At 34.2% G+C, this 15,453-nt stretch overlaps 1 protein-coding gene across 7 annotated transcripts in view; it reads left to right on the top strand.

Moving 5' to 3' along the window:
* LOC123714713 (protein held out wings) overlaps positions 1 to 15,453 on the top strand; it is a 57,482-nt gene extending 42,029 nt beyond the window's left edge. The window contains exons 3-8 of one of the 7 annotated variants that reach the window (XM_045669115.1): positions 6,547 to 6,663; positions 7,455 to 7,595; positions 8,384 to 8,504; positions 9,287 to 9,610; positions 11,345 to 11,463; positions 13,303 to 15,453. In XM_045669115.1, coding sequence (XP_045525071.1) covers positions 6,547 to 6,663; positions 7,455 to 7,595; positions 8,384 to 8,504; positions 9,287 to 9,610; positions 11,345 to 11,421 — 780 coding nt within the window. In that variant the 3' untranslated portion in view covers positions 11,422 to 11,463; positions 13,303 to 15,453. Of the gene's footprint in view, positions 1 to 6,546; positions 6,664 to 7,454; positions 7,596 to 8,383; positions 8,505 to 9,286; positions 9,611 to 10,088; positions 12,444 to 13,302 lie in introns of those variants that run through there. The other 6 variants (XM_045669113.1, XM_045669118.1, XM_045669114.1 and 3 more) reach the window with 6 other exon arrangements.

The following is a 15,453-nucleotide window of genomic DNA, read 5'->3' as shown; positions in this document are numbered from 1 at the left end:
GCATAGCGAATGCAGATATCAATTCCGCATTGCATAGACTTGCTCTATGTACTGGGACATATTTAGCATAGTGCAGTTCTACTCGTTTTATCTTTTATATATTTTTTTTTTGCTTACATTTACCAAATTATACACCTTTTATTACTTTGAACGTTTGTCGTTCTAATTCACATTAATATGGACCTGAAATAGTGTAGAAAAATTTGTCACGTGGCTTTATTTTGAAAACATAACAAGGACGGCGGTGTATTATGTTTGTTTAATCTCTTATTTAGTTTTAGGAACATATTATAAACGTTAAGTTATCTTTGACCCACGGAATAGCGCAAAATGTTTAAAACTAACATTTCTATAAGTCTCCTAGGTCTGTGGTTGTAACGGTTCTTGTTTAACAATCGTTTGTATTTCAAATGTATTAGTTTGTAAGCCATAAACGTCATTGAACTTCAGTTGAAAATCTCCGCTACCGTACAGTAATGTTATTAAATCCTTCCATATTTGTCTGTCCCGTTAATACCGCTTTTTGTGGCAACCGATACTCGCCAAACCTGTAAGCGCACTAAGAAACGAGTGTCGACCATCTGGACGAAAAAATAGCATTACCTGTCCTCAAGTAAAGAATATATGGCATCGCCCCTTGCTCGTCATTTGGCATCAGTTGTTCCTTTCTAATTTCTCTGGCAATCAACGAATAAATGTGACTTTTTGAATTCTTATGAACGTCTTTCTTCAGTTTGATTGCTGCTAACACAAACACTGCAAGCTAGTGTTACTGAGTCCTCTTGTAACTTTTATCGTCTAGGATTTCTGGGGCTTTCTTTGCAACTGGTTCTGGATTTCATGGAGAATGCCGCTATCTTCTAACTAGTACCTAGGAAAATTATAAGGTAAAGCTAGGACATGATGCTTTTAAGATATTTCTTGGTGTCAAAATTATATTCCAAGTATTGGTAGGAAGTTGGTGCTGCGGATGTTGATTGGATTCTATTCTGTGTTATTCCACATTTACCGCATATAAATTAACATTTTCATACTGATTTCTCGATTTCTATACCATGTTTGATGTCTTTATTGTTTCTATCGTCTATGCAGACATATTCCCGGTAACCCATAATAAAACTTTTCATAGTCCTTTAAAATATTTTTGTATGAGCCAAAGGAAACATAAACCAGATCGATCGAATCGAGTCACACATCGTAAAGCTAGCGGAAGAAATAAAATGTTACGAATATGTTGATGCAAAACGTCCGCCCATTAAAACAGATAAACCACGAATATTTTTAAAATTTGTGTTGCATTATTAACTTAGAGGAAAAGCCTTTTTATAATTTGTTCATTAATAACAAGTTTAAACTAACTGAATGGTGACAATATTATATGTGTTTAAATTAATTATAAATTCAAATCGATAATATTTCTGAATCAACATTATTAAATAATGCTTTATCCTAATCATAGACTAACTTTTAATAAACATATTTAATGAAGGTTTACTGTGAATGTGCCCTTACCTCATCATACATTTTTATCCTTGATGTTGTAATGACTAATCCCCATACATTAAAATATTCAAACTCCAATTTAATTATTAAAAATTATCAAATTAAAAGCTTTTAGTACAAATAACTATCCTTTAACCTTTAATCTTAAAGTTGTAAACATAATATACCGTTTTCAAATTTTTGGCCTAAAAAAAAGTTCGATGGTGACTCACACATTTTCATGACGCTCACGTTAAAGCGCGATTTTATTGCGATGTTGATGATTAAAGTTTTTTACAAACTTTTATATTTTTAGTATCGCCCAGTTGTCTTTTAATAGTACCACCGATATTTGATATTCCTTAAAACAGTGGCCCTAATGTAACGATTTCAAAGATTTCTTCAGCAGGACTAACAGTAGCTTTGCAATGGCAATGTAAGACAGTTATTGTTAGGGAATCAAATGATGTTCATTTTTACACAGAAAAATATCTGTCTGTGTTTTGTCTGCCAAACCAAACCAAAGGCGCTTTACTTACATTGAGAGAAATCGACTTTCAATCATTATAATAAAATCTGTTTAACCCCATGCCGCAATGGGGGACTTGTACACAGGAATGAAGCGCGCGAGCTCTGACACGTTTCGGATCATAAGTTCTATGTATTAACCACATTACCGTATTTAATATAAGAACATAAAAAAAGACTAGGGAAGTAAGCTGTACATGGAAACTTTTTCATGGGGCAAAATTTGAATAGAAAACAACAAATACGCTGCAATTACTCTTCCTGAAGCACCCATACTACCTAAAAGCTTGTAGACTGGTATCAATAATATCTTTAAACTAATAAATAGTTACCATATGTATGTAAAGAGACGCAATATACAAATGGGTCCAGTGGAAACTGAGCTGTTTATTTCTGTAAACCATTCATAATGCAAGTGAAATGTGTTTTTAGCCAAATGTCTCTCGCGCAAATCCTCCAAACTATTACTACGTGGTGCCAAAGAAATTGTAAGTGTGAATGAATAGTTTCAGCCAAACTGTCAGTGTTTCTATGATAAATGTATGGGCTATTGAAAAATTATATATAACACGGGAACAACATTTTATTATTTGGACAAAATAAATAATTGTCTACTTAAATTACACCAGATAAATTCTACGATCGTAACAATAATATACAATAGGTGATGAGGCCTCTGTTACATGTATAGGTCATATACATTAGTGCTACATCTCTGGTAGAAGCGGTGGGCTTGATTTTAAAAATATCAACGAACTGCATGTACTAGCTTAAATCCTCACATTTCAATGAAGTAGAAGGCCGAACTCATAACAATTACTGAATTTAGAACGCTGAAGGAATAAATCAAAGCTGTTTTGTTTTTAAATCGTATAATGTAATAAATATGTGAAATGAAAACATTGCAAGTAACAATTGAGAAATGCTGAAAAAACATAAGTGTATCCGTGGGAATGCTAAACAATACAGTCGTGCAGTGACTTCGGATTTGACCTTTAAATTGATTCAATACTTTCTTGTATAACGGTTGTTTTTATATTTCTGTTCCACACACATTTGCCTAATTTCCTATAGAACTGTAATATGACCAATACTGTCATGTTCGACGTGGTCATTATTAAATCTGCACTAATGTTGAATGAAGTGTAATATGGCAATTATAAAATATGCACTAATGTTGAATGTACTGTAATATGGGCATTATAAAATCTGCTCTAATGTTGAATGTAGTATAATATGGACATTATTAAATTTTCACTAATGTTCGGTGTGCAAGCAGTATTAAGCAAGGTTACTTGTTATAATTTCATCTTCTTCATTTCTGTAGATGGACCTCAATGGTGGTCTTGTAATGTGTCAGGTGTAGCAAAACAATACCAGTCTGGTACATTATTGGTTTTTGTTGTTGTTGGTATTGTTAGTGATTGGTATGTAGATTTTACCACGCCATAATGTAGCGCATACATGAAATACATAAATATAATGTGATACCATTATGAAAAAACTTAAACTCTAAATCAGATGCAAAAGCTCAATATTGAAAGTACCGGTGGAAGTCAGCTGAAAGACTTTAAAATTAATATCAACGTTTCTTACCTTCAAGGTTTTCAGATACACAGGTTAGATTTAACAGCGATTATTACCAATATTGTGCTCAAATATTGGACTCAGGTGACACCGCTACATTGTCCATGACCTATCATTATGGTTACTGGCAATTACAGGCAAACATATCATTTCGTTTGAATACGTTTTGTATGCCATTGTCAGCAATGGGCATATGTAATAGGACATCGTTATGGTTTTTTAAAATTATATATCAATTATAAATGTAATAAACTAGAACAAATAAAAATTACTTTTTAAGGAATTATGATTTTTATATGCGATCTGAGATAAATATTATATTCAAAACACTTGTTATAATAACAATGTGACTAAGTGACTTAATCTTCTCTAATTGAGTTAATCTTTTCCAAGTGCTATGACTGTACATTGCTTTCTAAAAGTTCCTTATATTGATTACCACATTGCATTACATTACAATTTTTAGATTAAGGGACCCTTTTCAGTAAAATATACCAGTGTCTCTTCCATAACAATATATTTCTTATTGCCAGTATATACTATTGCCTGGTAAATTAAAAATAAATATTTCTAGTTTTGCATGAATTGCATTTAATTAAATGTGTCATACAGATTGAACATTAATTTGAATGGGCACTCCTACATTAAACCATTTGTATAAATAGCTTAACTTTGTCAGTGATATGTGAATAAATTCTATTCATAATTTTATATTTAACTAGATAATGTTAGGTGTAGAACTTACCCATGTTTGTAAGGGCTAAATTCATTTTTTGCTAAAGTATACAACTGTGTCTTTCTCCCAAATTCTGTTTTCGCTATTACGGAAAGAGACAAATCAGTGGTATACTTATGTGTGTATTAATTGTGACTTATTGAAACAAAGAGAGACGCCCACCAGATACCTGGGGAGATGAAATAAAAGTGACAGCGTTGTAAGATAAGAAAATAGTAGTGAAGATGAGAGACAAAGGGAAGAGTTTGGTGGAGGTCTTCACTCCGTTGGAGGTCGTGTACTAATATTAAATATAATAATATAAACTTAAAGTAATCCTTATTATAGTACTCGAATATAGACTATTTTTATTATATTAGTTGTGACAACACAGTTGCGGAATTGTATTTTTTTTAAAATATAATACGGGGGCAAACGAGCCTGCAGAACGTCCAAAAAGGGCAGTCATCGCAGCCCATAGACACCCATTTTTAGTGGGTGCGTTGCCGGCCTTTGAGGGTGTAGTACGCTCAAATTTTGAAGAGTTGTCGTATCTCTCAGGGACCCCCACCGGGAGTCGATTCCACAGTTCGCTAGTGTAACAAATTATTATAACATCATGTTAATATCTCAGGCAAGAAGCATTATTCTATATTTCAGCTATCATTTGCTTTATTAAATAGCCATCAAGTCTTTTATAGCGAAAAAAATTTGAAACTCTTCATTTCTCGAGATTCAAATCTTCAATGGTAAGCGAGGCAGTTCGTATAAAACACATTCCGTTGAAATCGCATATAAATCCACATTTCGATGTTATTTTAGGACAAACGGGCGGTCGGTTGAATAGTGTGGATGCATGTATTTATGGTACTCACACAACGATTTTCGCCTCTAAACTCATAGATTAACATTTTAAGGGACACGAGACAAACATAGGTTAATCGCGATTGAATTTTAAAATAAGAATGATTTTGAATTTTCCATTTTAGGTAGGATTAAAGTTACAGTTGATTTTAAAATAAGTGTAATACCGTTTCTCTATGCACAAGCCATTAAGCGAATACTGGGAAACGAGTAGCTGTAAATAGTGTTTAGCGTAGAGCATAGAGCAATCACCATTGTCATGAAAATGTTAAATGCCGCTGAGAAAACGTGGGCGCAAAGCCAACTAGTGCGACGTTTCAAAACAGTTTCGCGTTCAGCATCCATTTTGTTCTAAAAAAACAAGACATTTTATTGACGTTTTGAAAATAAGATCATTCTCCAGTAAAGTATCTTAGAAACGATAATTTTTCTACAAGATGGCACTTGACATAAAGAATTTTAAGTTTTATATACCATTAATTCATTACGATACCACATGAGGCATTGTTGGAGATGGACTGCGACAAACTTGGCCTAACCTAACATAATATTTCCGTGTATCGTTCTTAACAATTGTTTTAAAATCCTATACACAGAGCTTAGTTCTTTTATGAAATTAACATAACTATATACTTTTATACTTAATAATTTAACGAAATCCATTAGAAGCGATTCGTTCATTGGATTTATTTTTAATAAATTATATTTTGCCGTTCACAACACAAAGTGTTACTTTAAAAAAAACTGTATTTCGCAAGAGGACTCGATTAACATTATTAAGATACTGATTATAATGATTTAAAAAACGGCTACTGTCGACTACAATATAATAAGTAACATAAAATATCAGATAGCCAGAGAAAAATATCCATTAAAATTTCTGTTACAGAGTTTATAAGCAAAATGTTTGATACATTTGTAGACTGAAAAATAATGTATCAACACCGCCCTAATTTAATTTCAACCACCATTAAGCATCTACGTTTTCTAAATTTTAGTTCTGCACATTCATTTTAAAAACAAGCTCGTTTTTAAACGGATGCTGGCAAGATGCCATCTAGTTCATCCTATGAATTTAGTGATGGCTTCACGGTTCATACATCCAGGATTGACGGCATTAAAATCAAAATGCTCCATAATCACGCGTCCAGGAAACACGCTTTGTATGTAATGAAAACTGGCAATTACTCCAGTAGTTAATAGTATTAAATGTAGCTCATGCTACTGCGCACGTGGGATCATTTCCTGATCTCGAACGATATAATGAGCGCATGATTTAAATTGATGGGCCTTAATGAACTATTTTTACAGACTCGCAAACGGATTGAACTCATTTTTCAACGTTATAATTTATTTATTCTTTTTTCCAGTTCAACTTTGTGGGCAGGATTCTGGGCCCCAGAGGTATGACTGCCAAACAGTTGGAGCAGGAGACTGGCTGCAAAATCATGGTCAGAGGAAAAGGTTCCATGAGGGATAAGAAGAAGGTAATCAATGTCGACTTTCCTCATTAGGTTTGCTAATTTTATAATTGGTATGCACATGAGAAACATCCCTGGCGGCTCATGTTGAATTTTAAATTCTGTTTTTACAAGATGCACTCATTTACATACAAACGAGGAAGTTGTGAATTGTGAATAGGTATTTGTTCTTGTTGTATTAATATAATATTACAATCCAGTCTTTAAGTGTTAACATTTCTTAATGATGTAGCAATGCCTTGAGAATCGAATTGAACTTTCTTCACAAGCATTACAGAAGTCATTGGAAAGTTGATACAGAAACATTATGTACTTATTAGTATTTTTGATTATTTATTATTGCTTTATATATTAACCAAAGTTTACGCCTTAGTGTTTTTGTTGTTTATATATTAACTAAAAGTATTTTGATGACTTCGGATAACCGAAGCATTAGCTTGAGAAGGAATTTCAATTCGACTGCCAAGGCATTGCTACATTAAAAAAAAATGTGAACTCCTAGAGACTGGACTCTGGTGCCTGAAGGGCTAAACCCTAGTACAAATTTCAATAATATTCCCATTCCAAAGAGTAAAAATAATACAAAAACCAGTAACCACCGGTTGGTGGAGAATTTCAACTAATGCGTTTCATTTACATGCATGCGTAAAATTAAACCGCTATGCGAATAGTAAAAGACTAAGGCATTCTTGGCATCAAAATTGGTTTTTCGCAAGCAATAATTTCTTAGTGCTATATAAATTAAAACGAAGTTAACGTTGCGCAGTACCATGATTTATTTATTGGGTACTTTCCAGGAGGATGCAAACAGGGGCAAGCCGAATTGGGAGCATCTAGCGGATGATCTTCACGTATTGCTCACAGTGGAGGACACTGAGAATCGGGCCAAAGTGAAGCTCGCCAGGGCTGTTGAGGAGGTGAAGCGTCTGCTCATCCCTGTAAGTTATCATCTCAGCTATCTTCTAATCTATGAATTTTGCTTCAGAATTAAAGAGTGCATTTTTGACACGAAACTTAAAAGTTTCGGATATTTCGTCAATGAAATCAGGTTCTAGTTGCCAAAACACATCGAAATCGAGCGATTTCAAAACATTAACTTTAAGCATGTCTCGTTTTCACAAAGCATGAAGATAAATGAGGTATACACGAACAACACTTTTAGGTCAAACTAAATCAGTCTTTGATCATGACTTGTAATAATTACATGTCTTAGAAGAGGAAGTCACCAATTTGTAAGTGTTCAATCTTTTAAATTAGAATTTATTTGTGTTTGCGTAGAAGCTTTATTTTGTCAAGAAATATATGTTTTGTCGCCATTTTTTTTTTGTTGCTAATTTGTAATTATAAAATTGTTTCACTCATCTGTGTATTTATTAGCGTAGTAACACTTTTGTTCAAGATACATTACCTATTGGGTTTTATTCAGTAATTAAAGCGTGACAAATACTTGTAAAAATTGATAAAAAATTTTTTTAAAGACAAGATAAACCGTCTGTTAATAGACTAATAGATCTTAACCTAAACCCTTTCAAAATTTAACCTCAATCAGTTATAAAACGTTTGGTCGCTTATATATACAGTTTATATAGTTATAAATAGGTTAAATGGGAGAATAAAACAAATACTTTCTTTAACGTCAAAATATTATGTGTTCTCATAAAACTAGTTCAAAAAAGTTACAGTAGTATTTTATCCCTCAATCATATTCTTACCTCATAATTTCCAGCAAGCCGATGGCGAAGATGAATTGAAGAAACGCCAGTTGATGGAACTGGCCATTATAAATGGCACGTACCGCGACTCAAGCGCAAAGGGTGTGGTACCTGTCAACGGTCAGTGCGTATTAAGTATGGACACTTTTATGTTTTGTTTCTAATACTACCTTAAGATCTTACTAACACGGGTTTAAATGACCTTTTGAGCGAACCATCGTGTTGCATCGCTTGATTATGATTGGTAGTGTCTGTCGACCAATCAGAACCGAGCGGTCAGGCGTTTCGTATTTCAAAAGTGTCTACTACAGGGACTACGTTTTGATAAACCATACAGACTATTAAACCCATTTTTGTATCCTAAATAAAGGCGTGTCAGGGAAATTAATAGTCCATTCAACACGTGGTCCTAAAATTATCCCATATACATATAACTTCACAATATACAGGGCTGAAAAAATATAATTTCTACGTATTCAAGTTTGATGCGATACCTCTAGTTTAGTTTTGTAAGGGGTATTTGCGGGTATATTCAAAATATTTTTATCATAAATTTGCTATTAAAATCTTGTTCACTAATGAGTCACCTAAACTGCAACAGGACTGACTAATTGATTGGCGGGCTGTTACGGTTGTTAACTAACATCGGTGATTTCATTATGACAAATTACTTGCCAAGGGTTTTCATGCGCTTTTGTTCAGAGGAATTTATTGCTCCAAATCATTCTTCAAATCTAATTCGATATTGAAGATCAGTATACTAGATCAGCAATGAGTATTTTAGTGGGTAGAGTCTGGACATAACATGTCAAAAAAACCGTTATTGTTGACATGTCTCACGCGGAGATTATTATTCTACTGATTACGAGTAGTTACACCCATGCGCATACGCTGTATAACAAACGAGGACTCCACAGCTGACGAGGAGTGGCGTCGCGTTGCCGCGGAGACTCAGAGGCTCCTCGCCCCGACGGGGGGAGTAGGCAGCGTGGCCCTGCGCACCCAGGCGCCCCTCGGTGCGCCCTTGATCCTCTCCCCGCGCATGACCACTGGGCCGGGAGCTCAAGCTAGCCTGCTTAACGGTACAGGCGCGGGCGCAGCGGCTGGACTCCTCTCACCGGGCGAGCCGGCGCATCAGCTGATCTACGCATCGCCCTACGCCGATTACGCCAACTACGCTGCGCTGACAGCCGCCGCCAATCCGCTCCTGACTGCGGAGTACGCCGCCGCCGACCATACCGGTGGGTTGTTCGATCGCTAATCTTACGGGACGCGGAATAAACGCATCCAAAAATTACGATAATAAAATTTATCGATTTAGTGTAGTGATATTTTGCGTAACGTTTATTCTGCGGGTCGCGTTATGATATTTGTTGACACTGATATCTCGAGGTCAGCAAATATATACTAATACAGGTACTGGGTACGTCGATACAAAAATATAGTATAAATCTAGGTAGGGAAATTCACGATGAAATTATTGAATATATTAATAACTGCATGTGTCAATTTGCAGCTTGATTTCGTTCGTGTAAGATAATTTCAATTTTGGAATGCCTTACCCGCCTAACCCTTTATCGCGATGCGCTAACACGTGTGAGTTGTATTTCTAGAAAATGATAACAGACTAATATGGAGAGCCGAGACCGCCGGATTAACGGACTAATAGCAGGCTAAATTATTTGAAGTGTGAATTAAATGTTTTTCGTGGGGTTACAGCGTCGAGGTACCTCCTTGCTGGCTTTTGACATTGGCCGCATTCGCAGACCTCGATAAGATCCGACAGGCTTCAGTCACCGGCCTTCACAACATATTTACCGTCCTTGACAGATCTGTACGCGAATGCCTTTCTAGAGTCATAATATCGATTAATATAGAATAAGGTTAATTAAGGACAATTTAGTTTTAGTTCCGAAATTTTGTACCTTAAACGTTATTTCTTTATCGTCTGTTATGTACAGAGTATAACTTGTTTAAAACAAAGAGTTATTTAATATATAGCAAATTTTAATATTTACACAGAATTAATATATGTTTATTACAAATGTTTATATGGTTTTATCGAATCGGGCTTTGGCAGTATTGTTAGAGGGCTTAGCGTAACGAAGTGTTTTACTGCCCGTAGATTTATTAGTTACCGATACGTTCACATAAGTTTTATCGATTACGAACAACTTTAGTATGCCCTTGCTTGTAACAAAACTAATAAATTAACAAATATTCACATTTAGAGTTGACACTTGCATGTTTTTTTCCAGTTGTAAATAACGTCGAGTTTCTATTAACGGTGAAATCTCTGAATGACGAACTTTCAGCGATTACAAGCAAAAGGGACCAATTGCGATTTGAAACAAATTTAATTTTTTAACTTGATTAACAGAACTGATGACTTACACGAAACCCACAAAACACGAAGTTAGACGATATTTAGTTTACATTTCTCCCCAATTCTCGATCGTTTCATTGAATAATTTTATTAGTGTAATCGTATTTATACACATACCATAGGGTTAAGTATTTTTAGTCTTCTGAAGATTTACATTTTAGCTTAGGAACGAGTGAGCTTTATAATTTAATTGACGTCATTTAAAACAATTTAAATTTCAAACCAGCCATCTGTACCTTATCGAGGGTCGAATGCCCAATTTATCTTTTTTTTCCAAAGCAATAAAATAGGTTGTAAATGATAGAGCACGTAGGTTAGTTGATAGGATTTCTGCCAAAATATAACTTCGAAATTATACTTACACACTCTAGTAAAAACTATGTAGAAATAAAGTCGGCTCATGAGATTATATTTTTCACAGCATTTACTAATCACCCAGGACTAAATCCCGAAAATGTTCATTCCAGACTGAGACTCCCAGCAAATATGTCATATTTGTGGTTGTCAAATCCTGGGTGGTAATAAAAAAAACATTGGTTGATGAAAATGCTCTGTTCAGACACAGATGATAAATATCCTGTGCCGCTAGGTGTCGTGCGGAGGGCGGGACGTCTAGCGCAAGTGAGGGAGCACCCTTACCAGCGCACTGCCTTACCCGCGCCTTAAATTTCCCGCCAAAACTTCTCACGCCGCCATTTTGTTGAAAAGGTGAGAAGCGCGCACGGAACGCATGCTTACTATGAATATGCTTGTTAAATCTGTTAAATTAAAGAAAATAAGCTATGTTTGATTAAAAAGTGAATATAAATTAAATGATTAAGTATTGTCTGTCATTCATAATCCAAATTTCGTTAAATTTGATAGCTTTGTTCTTTTATTTAAAATTGCTTTGTAGGATTGTCTAGCAATCATGTTCGTTAGTAAGAATGCGTAAGCGCCTTTGCTTATGGTCTCTCTGTGTCTTATTTATTATGTACTTATTTTTAATTATAGTTAGTTCGTATAGGTATTATGCCCCTCACTACTTCACACTGGATCTGAAGTGAATCTGCATAATTTTAAACTGTGATTTTTATATTTCATTTTTATAGATTTTTTTTTAATACGTGTTGCGATATCAGTAACAACCGAGAACCGGTAAACGTTACCAAATGTTGTTTGATGTCACAACGTGTCTGTAACAGCTATTGTTATATCCGGGTGTTTAGAAATTTAAGTGTGGGAAGAAGGAATCGGTGTTATAATATTGATTCACTCAATTTCCTGCCAAATAGTTCTCGAGGTGCTAAGTTCGGGTTGTGAGTCCTTCTTTCCCAATGACCCCAGTATTAGTCAAAGGAATGAGCATTTATATGTGTGCCATCAATCCAGTATTAGACAATGCACCTCCTTTGACTCGATATAAACATCACAAGTTTTCTTAGTCAATTAAAAGTTTTTTTTTTATAGTTGTTTCTATTTGCCTTAGATTATTACTTTCGTATTTGAAAGATTTAGTTTAAGATTATATTATGCACTTGTGTCCTTGTGGATTATAAAGGCGTATTTAGTTTTACTTTTCACGCTTTATTATAAAATCGAATCGCTAAATAGATTTATGGAGATTTATATTGTAATATGTTTCAATTGTTGAATGTGAATAGCAAATGCATTTTGATTGATATACGCAATAAACTGTCTGAAATTTTCGTTGGGTTTTCTTTTTAGCTTGACCGCGATATTGATATTTATTATAAAAGTCGATAAAGTTGATGACGTTGTCTGTGGTATAGGCTTACACTAACCGCTCCACAAGGCCAAGTCCTGTTTGTCTACGATATGCACTGTCATAACTGCTAAGTCACAACGATATGTAATTATTATATGAGTCACTAACATGCAAATATGTATCTTATCACAAACTTATTAACAACTTGAATGCATCATATATACGATATTTTGAACGATGTGTCGAATAACTTACATACTTGCATCGGGTGCTAAGGTAATATTAGAATATATTATTATGCTTGTTGCGCAGTGCTTGACACGAAACGTCTCAAACACTGCAATGGGGACTATTGGGCATTTAATCCTATATTGTAGTTCATCATACTAAATTATTATATAACATCAACCATTAACCGCGTCGACTAATTAATTAGCTACCTGTTTTATTAACTAGAATGTTGCGGCACGAATGCCTGATAGCCTCCCGCTGTTAAGTTATTTATATTAAATTCCGTACACCTACGTCGATCCGAGTTATCGGTTTGCCGCTTTTGTTAGCTGCGTGCCCCGGTTTTATAAGTCATCGATCGTCTTTTGTTTATGACAGCTGCCCCAAGTTTGGCTCTTCGTATGATCAATGATGTTTGGTGAGTACATACGCGTTTGATAATATCGAGAGTCGTAACTGGGACATTAAAGAAACAAAGGACTGTCGAGCCGGGACGGTCCAGCGCACAGGCGTTAGAACCGCTCGCGATTGAGGCTACGTGTAGTCGGACCATGGCATTTCAATCGATACTAACATTCTGTTTTCTCTCTTCTCGTTAACCCGGCTAGGTGCGTGCTAAGGCGCCGAGGCACTAACAGAAGAAGACCGGCGTTATCCGGCGCGTCGTAACATTATCATCGGAACATCGTCCACCATTTAGCTATGTTGGGCCTTTCACGTTAACATATGTATTTTTAGCCTAACGATTAACATATGCCTGTTATGTTTATAACATAATGATCTTTATTAACAATATATATTTATTGTGGCACACGCCATCGACTATATTCACTATTGTAATGTATTTTGTTGTCGCTTGATCTTAATGTTTAGCACGAGTTTGGCTAGGTCTCCCTTCCTGTTAGCGCTAATTTTTTTATTTACTATGATTATTGCATTAAATATTTACGCTCTAAATAGTGAAAATTTAGTTGTAAAACTTTCGCAACCATTTTTTCTACGTTTTTTTACATTTTATTTCATATTATGCTTTCAATGTTTTTAGTGAAAACATCTGATCTATGTGGTAGTCTAATTTAGTACAAAGTAAATATTAAAAAAGCAATGGATTTTCGAATCTAGAAGGTCAAGACGCCGGAAGTGGTAGTAAGTATTCTGGTTGACATCCGGTTATCAAGATTCGACAGTTGACTTTCGATTATTCGTGTACGAGTCGAGTTTAATTTTGGCAAAATAACTTTATAACCAAAGACTATTGATAACAGACAATGCATCTGTTTTATTATTGAAGAAGTCTTCCTAAAAATTTTAAAAATGTCGGAGCGTACATGAATTGTCTAAATACATAGATTTATTTTTATTTTTAGTGCTTAATAATTTATATAAAACGTGCATGCCAAGTGCCTTAATACAATGTAAAATGTTCATGTTTTTTGGTTCTATACATATTGTTATTCTTGAGTAGTTAAGGTTAGAAGAGATTAAATTATTGTTAACTTTACTAAATGTTAATTTTATCATCTAAATCAATGGGGTAAGAAATTAATCTCTTTATTTTCATAGATTTAATATTAGTTTGTATTTTGGTATTTTTTTATATCAGCCACTGTTGCAATCTCGTTCGAGAATCTCTAGAACTAACGAAAAGTCTCGACTCTGACAAGCAACTTGGGCATAGTGTATAAAGCAATATTTTCAATAAAATCATTTATTAGTTAGTGCAATAGATATATAAATTGTATGTTGAAACGATTTCATATTTTATATTTACGAGATCTGATATTGAGATTAAATCTTTATAGAGTGAAAATATTTAGTTGAATCAAGTTTATAAACAATGCAATTAATGCCTTACAGTACACGTGTCCTCAGAATATAGAACATTTTAAAAAACGCTGTCCGTCCATTATTACTTCATCGTGTTAGTACTTAATTTGTTGGAATTCAGTAATCTGCAATACTAATTAAGTTTATCAATATAAATTCGGTTTATATATAAATAAGAGGTGCAGTCTGAGGCCAACACCCATAACGGGTGAGAACTATACACGTATTACGCGTCGCGAATAAATTCCATTTTCAAATTTGTTTAAAAATATTTCGATAGATGTTCTAAATTCAATTTTTATCTTTATTGTCTATAGGTGTTTGAATTCAAATTATCAATAAATATATGCATTTACTAATTTGCGATGCCATACAAAAGCAATAGAATAAGAATACAATTTGTCGTACAAAGTTAATTCACCATATTTTAAGTATATTAAATATACATATATATATATACAGCTGCTTACGGCTTGCAAACGCAATGCGTTATAACTGTGCCATGCATGCCTAAATACGCAACAGATAACTTAAGTTAAGGGTTACTCAAATGTTGTATTTCAAAGGGCCATACAATTAAACAAAGTATATTGCTCGAATGTTTTACACGGTGAAATGGCAATATTTTGAGATCTCTGATTCATGTAGTCTTTGAGTATGACGGCATTAGACGGTGTAAAACCAACGTCTCATTAATTGTACTTATTGTTCTGGGCAATAAAAATCAAGTGCCTTAATGAACGTGTAAATAATAAATATATATCAAAAAGTATTATAGATGGAAATGAATTCATAAAATTGTTTTCCAAAAACAAATTATCTATTGAATCTATTATAGAGATATTTTACGATTAAATTTAGTTAAGTGAGATTGTGCATATTACTTATGTGTTTACGTGTGTTTAAGATTTGGCATTAGTAAATATATTATT

Source organism: Pieris brassicae, chromosome 9 (assembly GCF_905147105.1).
Source record: "Pieris brassicae chromosome 9, ilPieBrab1.1, whole genome shotgun sequence".
Lineage (NCBI taxonomy): Eukaryota > Metazoa > Arthropoda > Insecta > Lepidoptera > Pieridae > Pieris > Pieris brassicae.
Note: the sequence above shows the minus strand (reverse complement) of the source record. Positions and strands in the feature narration are given on the sequence as shown.